General features: G+C 46.0%; 1 protein-coding gene across 1 annotated transcript; it reads left to right on the top strand.

The window, feature by feature from the left end:
- Positions 1 to 454: 454 nt before the first annotated feature.
- RPS7 (ribosomal protein S7) lies at positions 455 to 7,311 on the top strand. Its single transcript, XM_059842835.1, has 7 exons — positions 455 to 526; positions 1,049 to 1,130; positions 1,439 to 1,510; positions 3,153 to 3,296; positions 4,714 to 4,778; positions 6,420 to 6,570; positions 7,195 to 7,311. The coding sequence occupies exons 2-7, from the start codon at positions 1,056 to 1,058 to the stop codon at positions 7,270 to 7,272; spliced, it is 585 nt and encodes a 194-aa protein (XP_059698818.1). The 5' UTR covers positions 455 to 526; positions 1,049 to 1,055; the 3' UTR covers positions 7,273 to 7,311.
- Positions 7,312 to 7,650: the final 339 nt, after the last annotated feature.

Raw genomic sequence — 7,650 nt, forward strand, 5'->3', positions numbered from 1 at the left:
CCTGCACAGCCCGGGCGAGAGGGAGAGGGAGCTCTGCAGCGCAGGCAGAGCCGCGCTTCCTCCACGGGCTGCGCAAACCGAGCGCACCGCGGTGCCAAGGCCGACATTCTGGCTCTTCACAGGAGCGGCACTTCGACACCAGAAGCCGACAGTTCTGCTGTGAGAGGGGCGGCGGGCGCGGCCCACGGCGAAGGCTCGGCGTAACAGAGAGGGATAGAGCTGAGAAGGGGACACTCTCCCTGCCTGTCCCGCGCTCCCTGCCGCAGGAAGCGCAAAAGGCTGAGGCGGGACGGGAGGGCACCGTACTCCACAGCACTGCGCATGTGCCAGCCCGCGCACCCCGCGCCAGGACCCTAAATGTCCGCTCGGGCTTCGCTACAGCGGATTCGCGGTGTGCTTACAGCGCCCGCCCTGCCCTTCTTCCGGCTCTGGCTTCACCCGGGTGGGCGGGGCCAGCGCCTTCCCGGGCCGCGATCTGTGCTGCTCTCGCGAGAGCTCCCCCTTTTCCTGGCCGGCGCGGAGCGAGGTGGGTGCCTGGGCTGGAGCCGCCGTTTCCCTGTCGGGGCCGCCGCGATACAGGACCGGGCGCGGAGCCGGGGCCCCCCGCGGCACCGCGGCGTGGGGATGCGCCCGATTACCGCTAGCCCAGGGCCCGATGGCCGCCGGGGCGTCCGGGGCCGGGGGTAGCCAGCCGGCGGGGTTCCCCTCCTCCCTCGGCCGGCGGCGCCCTGCGGGAGGAGGGGCCGGGGCCGGGAACAGGGCCCGGGAGTGCCGCTCGCCCGTTGAGCCGCTCGTGGGCTCTGTGCGTGGTGGTGCCGCTTCCCCGGGCTCCCGCCGTGGTGGGCAGGCCCCGCGCTCCCTGGGACGCTTTTCCTGTGGCCTGGTAGTCACCCCCTGGTGCGACGTGCTGGGGCTGGCCCGGCCCGTGGGGCGTTCTCTGGCTTAGTTTTGGAGCGTGTGGCTTTGCAGGCGGATTGGAGAGTCCTGGCTGTGTTTGGAATAGGTGACACGTGCTTGGTGACAGCCGAAGTGTTCTTTTGCGTTGCAGAAAGGCCATGTTCAGCTCTAGCGCCAAGATTGTGAAGCCTAATGGCGAAAAGCCAGATGAGTTCGAGTCTGGTATATCCCAGGTACGTGGCTTTTCCTTGTTCTCTTCGGTAACTCACTTCAAGTTATAGACACAGTTGTCCAGACCCTCAACTTTGAGGTTGATCCTGTCAGCGTGTTTTCTTTCCTAGTTTTACTTGGGAACTGAGTCAGCCTGTTTCCATTAGTTAAACTTGCTGGATGTTGGTGTGTCTTACAGGAAGTTAAGTCTTTGATATTGACTGTGGTTAAAAGTTTATACCTGCTCTTTGGCACTCTGGACACACTTTGGTCTCAAGTGTTCTCATGAACCAAAGTGTTAATGCATTATTCCACAACTTCACTTTTGTAGGCTCTGCTGGAGTTGGAAATGAACTCCGACTTGAAGGCTCAGCTGCGGGAGTTGAACATCACAGCAGCTAAGGTAGGCTGGACCTTCTCCACTAAGAGCTGGGTGGTGACTTGTTCTGTGTATGTTTAATTTTTGTGGGTGTTAATGGACTAGGTGAATGGTGCCTTAAGCCCTTATGGCCTGTGATAGTTTGTTATGTGCTGTTGTAACTTCTGGTATTTGCTGCTAGCATGTAGGATTCCATAATAGCGTTTTTTTTAGGAACTAGTCTGAAAAGTCACTGTAAAAGCTGAAACAGCAATTTGGTATGTTAAGTAAGTGTTCTACAATGATGATTCTAATTTATGTCTCTGCAGACTGGGTTTGGGGTGTGAAACTGGCTTTTTGCATATAGGTAGTGGCTGGAAATGTAGGTGTTACAGAAACTTAGTCAGAAACATAAACTGCAATACTCTTCATAAAGAACAAAATTGTTGTGAGTCTCCTATGTGCAGTTAGTGGGTGGTAGGTGGATTGAGGCAATAGACTGACTTGATAATGTAGCTTAGCCTCCTGTACATTTCTAGTTTTAGATCATGCAGGCAGCTGAAACATCAAGAAAGAAAAAAGCAGAAGGCAATTAGTGGAAAAGGAGAAAGAAAGAAAGAAAATTAGTGTTTGAATTTGTCAGCCTGGAAGACTGGATGGCAGCAGTGAAGCAGATCACTGCAATCAGAAACTTTATTAGGCTGCCTTTGGTTTTTGTCCAGGCTTACATGTACAGACACAGGGGCCTGACTGCTTAGAGTTGAGTTAAAAAGAATCTGGGAATGTAGAAAGCAGCATGTATGGTGTATGAACTGAACGGCCTTCAGAAGAAGCCACATCTCTCTGGAAGTGCAGCAATGCCAGCTGTCCGTAGTGAAATGCTTTTAGAAAAGTCTTTGTTCTTTACTTAGCTGCTTGATTTTATTTGTGAGAAATCTCCCGTGAGCATCTGAGTTGGCTCATATGAGAAGGTAGCTGGTGAAGAACAATTCATTCTTCCATTCTGTTGGAGCATGAGGATGTCTCTGCAGCCAGTTTCATGGGGGAAGTGCAAACTTTGAGTTTTAACTACTGGAGAGACAAACCTGGAAGCCTGTGCAAACTTTGAGTTTTAACTACTGGAGAGACAAACCAGGGGAGAAGTATCCTGTCCTAGTGCATTGTAATCCTGTTGGTATTTGGAGGGGTGATGAATGTTTTGATTGAGTAGAGATGCAGTCCTAGGCAAGTGGCTGACAGGAGGTGGTTTCCATGAAGCAGTAGATTGAAAGTAAGAGATTTGTTCCCCTAAACTTTGTCTGGAGTCTGCGTTTGAGGCAAGTCATTTTTGAAACTTTGTATCAGCACAACTGCAGATGTAATGGTAAACATTCGGTATAGGTGCAGTTCTAGTGCCTGAGTCTCACCTTGTAGAAGGAATGGGCTTTGCTGTTCAGAGGATGTGGTTCTGAAAGGGTGGTGGGATTTATTGCCCAATCACTCCTCCACAGTGAAACAAGTACTCTGATAAAAGTTTTTCTGTCAGTGCTTGTTCTATAGAGCATTAAGGCAGGTACTGCCCTCTGATGCTCTCCCTGCCCCACAGAGTCAGAAGCAAGGCTATCAATACCTGTGCTCAGGATTCATGGTCAAACCAACTATTACTTCTCAACTCACAGCTAATGATTACTTTGTACTTCTGTTTCAGGAAATTGAAGTAGGTGGTGGCAGAAAAGCCATCATTATCTTTGTACCAGTTCCTCAGCTGAAGTCCTTCCAGAAGATTCAGGTGCGGCTAGTTCGGGAGCTGGAGAAGAAATTTAGTGGAAAACATGTGGTGTTCATTGCTCAGGTAAACAACCCCTTATAATCACAAAAAATGTTGATTTGAAGGGATATCTGGAGGTGATCTAGTCCAGGCTCACACATGTTCCAGTTTTGCATCACCCATTCAAGGTAACAGTGGTAGTAATTCATTGTACCAGCAGGAGATGTAATGAGTGTCTAGTGGATGTTAGCTAAAATATTTTCAGTTGGCAGCAGTAGAGCCTTGGTGAGATGTAAAGTTGTTTTATGGGGGATAAAACTTTCTTTTTCCGGCCACTTTTACTCCTTCAGAAGTTTGACACACAAAGCTTAAAATAAAAAGGAATGAATGTTAATAGGAACTTTGCTACCCTTAGATGATCTAGGCACTTACATTTTAAGTTACTAGGAAAGGAGGGAAAAAAATTTAGAGCCAGGGCACCTTACCCTGAATCTTTATATGGCCAAGGTTCACTTCACCTAAAGGTTCTTGACCCAGAGGTGGTTGGGCACTGGAACTGGCCCGCCTGGGAAGTGGTCACAGCACCAGCCTGACAGAGTGCTGTGAGGTGTTTCTGCAATACCTGCTGGCACATGGTGTGACTTACGGGGATGTTTTGTGTAGGGCCAGGAGCTGGACTCGATGGTCCTTGTTGGTCTCTTCCAACTCAGCATATTCAGTGATTTTTTTAGATTCTGTGATTCTGTAATCCCTTGAGAATTCCTTATCAATTCAGTAATCAATTTTAGAAGGGAACAGTGATTTTGACTATGACATGGCCCAGTTTGGATAGTGGTAACCCCATCGTGAATACAATCATGGAGAAGCTGTGATGTGATGGTAGAAAATACTGCAGGTGGCTAAAGCTGTGTCTAGAATGTTTTAAAACTTCTGCACTTGGACTAGGAAAGTAGAAAATAGGTTTTACTGACCTAACATTTAGATCCTAATTTTAGAACAGGTTATATTTAAGCCAGGATTTGGTCTGGATTGTGCAATAGATCTTACTATTAAAACTAGCATTTCAGTCTCAGATGTCACCTATCTGTCTGTGGAACTGAGCTCACTACTCTGGTTTGCACCAGAGGCTCAGTCTGACAGAAGTTTGAAGTTCCCTGGGATTTCTGTTCCCAAAGAAGTCTGTTCACAGTGCTGATGAGGCACAGTAAACTACTGTGGTTGTATTCCTGGGGAGAGGGGATGAAGTACAAATCTTCTATTTCAGTGCCCTGAATACTGGAGTAGTAATTGAGAAATACAGGTGTACCGCACTTCACCTTCTGCAGGCAGCTCTAGTTCTCTAGTTTCTAATGCTGTTGTAACTTTAAGCATACTTCAATCTACTTTTTTTGGCTTTTCATGCATTGATTTCTAGTGTGGGGGGAAAAGGTGGATGTTTCTGAGTTCATTGTAACCACCAGATACTGAGAAATGCCTTTTTGTTCTTCTCTTGCCTTAACAGAGAAGGATTCTGCCCAAGCCAACAAGAAAAAGCCGCACAAAAAACAAGCAAAAGCGTCCGAGAAGGTTGGTAGAGGATACTGATTCAGTATGACAGCCTTCTTTTGTACCTGGTAGTTTAGTCAAGTAATGGTTAGTTGAGTTTTTGAGAAGTCATTCAAGTGATTGGTTGGTCTTGTCCTTTTCTCCTACTGCTTGAAATACTGCTTTGTATCTGTCATTTGACTGCTAATGTGTTCAGTAGAAAGGTCACCTTTGGGCACTGTGTTGCATTTCTTAGCACTCAATTTGTATGTCCAGCTACATCTGTAGCAAATTTTTAGCAAGCAGTGCTGGCTTAAGGAACCCCAACCTGCTGTCTCTGTTACCACAGTGTGCTGACAAGAACTATTTTTTTTTTCGAGTTGTAGGAAGAGCCTCTTCCACATCACATATTAGACTGTGTGAAAAAGTCAAGGCTGGCACACTGAATGGGATGCAATGAGGGAGAGAGTGGGTGAGGAGGGGTGTAGGTACGAGTACTAGTCCCTCTGGATATGAATTTAATAGCAATAGTATAGTCATTTGTGTTAAATGGCCTAGTCACTGGATTGCTAGACATGCAACACTGCTACGTCCTTGTGGATGTCAGTGCTTCATCTATGTATTGCTATATCATTATGTAAGTCTGTGTCTTAGAAGTTTGTCCTCTTTATGAAATGTGGCATGTCTTGTAGCTTCTCCCTGCCCCCCCAGTATTATACCTGTGTCATGTGTTATTGTATTTTGCAGTCTTCAGGCATGGATTTTTAAAGTACAGTTTCACAGTACTCGTCTAGCTGCAGTCCTGCCTTTGGAAGACTCTGCCTGTGCTCTTTTCAAATTAGCACTGCACAGTGGTTAGAGAAGTTGGCATTTGTGTCTGAGTAGCATGCTGCCACTTTGTGCACGAGGAAAGGCAGGTGTGCAGGACTGCCCCTGTCTCAGCCTCACATGAGATACGCCTGCTGTATTGTTGTGGTAACTCCCTTAGCTGTACCAGTGTGGGCAGGTGTGAAGTGCTGCTGTAGATACAGGTGTTAGTTACTAGTGATACTGCCCTGAAACTGTGGATCAGGATGCTGCAGACTTACTAATCCTCTAGACTCATGTAAAATAACCTGGGCCACGTTTTCTCATGGTGGCTCCCTTCTGGACAGTTCAGGAACACATGTAGATTTCAAACAGTCATCTAAGCATGGACTCAATTGGCCAGCTAGTCTTTTTCTGTATTACATTGGTCTTCTAAGCTGCTTGGGTTTAGGCAGATGATGAAACCAGTGTTTCCAAAACTGGGTCTCCCATGAATGTACTCTGCAGCTGAGGATACTTATCCACTTAAACTTTTCCAGTCCGTGTCTCTGGTGGAGTTGCAGATGGAGCAATTTGGTTTTGATTTAAATATTTATTAAATGTGTAGTCATAGAAGAATATTTCAGGGCTTTTGCCACAAATCATTGTGTGATCTATAAGGTCAGAAACCTGGCTACTTTTTCTTGTGCAGTCATTAAGTTTCTAAGCTTTTCTTTTTGCATGCCATGTGATAGTGCTGTATAGTCACACTGTGGTGTTAAAGAGAGAAAACACCACTGAATTTTCAGCCAAAGCACGATATGGAAGATTTAAACCTTGTCAAACTGATAAGTTTTCAAGAGGATGTGTTTTAACGCTATGAATGTGGCATTTCAGCCGTACGCTTACCGCAGTGCACGATGCTATTCTTGAGGACCTGGTCTTCCCCAGTGAAATCGTGGGCAAGAGAATCCGTGTAAAACTGGATGGCAGCAGGCTTATAAAAGTCCATCTGGACAAAGCACAACAGAACAACGTTGAACACAAGGTAAATAAAAAAACTCACTTTCTCATGCAGGTGGGGGTGACATTCTGACATCCTCAAGAGACTGCTTAGGGATACAGCAAAAGCCTTGCCTTTTGGCTTGTGGAGGTGCTTTGGTTTGTATTTGGAGTAGGGTGCTGAAGTAGAGGCAAGACAGTTTTGAACTAAAGCTCTAGTTCAACATGCCAAAGCCCCTGGATTATAAAGTAGCTATATTGGTTCCCTCATGGGACCAGCCAGTGTTTTATTGGGTTTTTTGTATGAATAGGGGTTGTTTGGGTCGGTTTGTTTGTGTTTTTGTTGTTTTTCAAGTGAGGCATTTAGTTTTGACCTGAAACAGATGTGCTGAGCCTGCACTTTCCTTGTTTTTTTTTCTGGTGGGATTAAGTGGCAGGCTTGTGTTCAGGCCTGCTCAGCTCTCAGGGTCTCATATTGTTGAAAATCAGAGAGCCCAAATACTCTAGAGGAAATGTATCTGTGTGTAAATCCTCAGCTACCTTAATCTAGAAGAAAATAATTGGCCTCAGAGTGAAGATACACTGGCAAATAGTATAGTACCTTAAGTATGTTAACTTAGAGTTATTTGTTTACACAGCATGTATAAGCAAGATGTATTTGTCTTCACAGGTGGAAACATTTTCTGGTGTGTACAAGAAGCTCACAGGCAAAGATGTGGTGTTTGAATTTCCAGAATTCCAGCTGTAAAATGCAAAAAAATGGCTGAATAAACAACTATTCATATAACAGAGTAATTTCATTTAAATTTTGAATTCCATAAACACAGATAGATGGGGATTAACTGGTTCGTGGGACTTCTCAGCTGTCTGGAGAGTGACACCTGTGAATCAAAGTAATAACTCCCCAGCATTTTAATGGTAGCCCTTTTAAGTTTTTCTTGGCGCTGTTGCAACACAACTGGACAAAAGAGTCCAGTGTCTGCAAAAAGAATTCAGACTGAAGAACCTAAGTATTCCAGACCTCAACTGAGGAAAATACGGAGAATTACTGTAGAGCAGTGGAACTCCTCTGAGTTTTGCGCACAGGATATCAGTTGGAGACCTACATGTTCCTGACACTGGAAGA

The sequence above is a fragment of the Haemorhous mexicanus genome, chromosome 3 (genome assembly GCF_027477595.1).
Source record: "Haemorhous mexicanus isolate bHaeMex1 chromosome 3, bHaeMex1.pri, whole genome shotgun sequence".
In the NCBI taxonomy this organism is placed as follows: domain Eukaryota; kingdom Metazoa; phylum Chordata; class Aves; order Passeriformes; family Fringillidae; genus Haemorhous; species Haemorhous mexicanus.

Excerpts from the sequence above, each read along its gene's own strand:
- RPS7 (XM_059842835.1), top strand. The coding sequence starts at position 1,056 with ATGTTCAGCTCTAGCGCCAAGATTGTGAAGCCTAATGGCGAAAAGCCA. Across the intron at positions 1,131-1,438 it reads TCGAGTCTGGTATATCCCAG|GCTCTGCTGGAGTTGGAAAT; the intron begins GTACGTGGCTTT and ends TCACTTTTGTAG. Across the intron at positions 4,779-6,419 it reads AAGCAAAAGCGTCCGAGAAG|CCGTACGCTTACCGCAGTGC; the intron begins GTTGGTAGAGGA and ends GTGGCATTTCAG.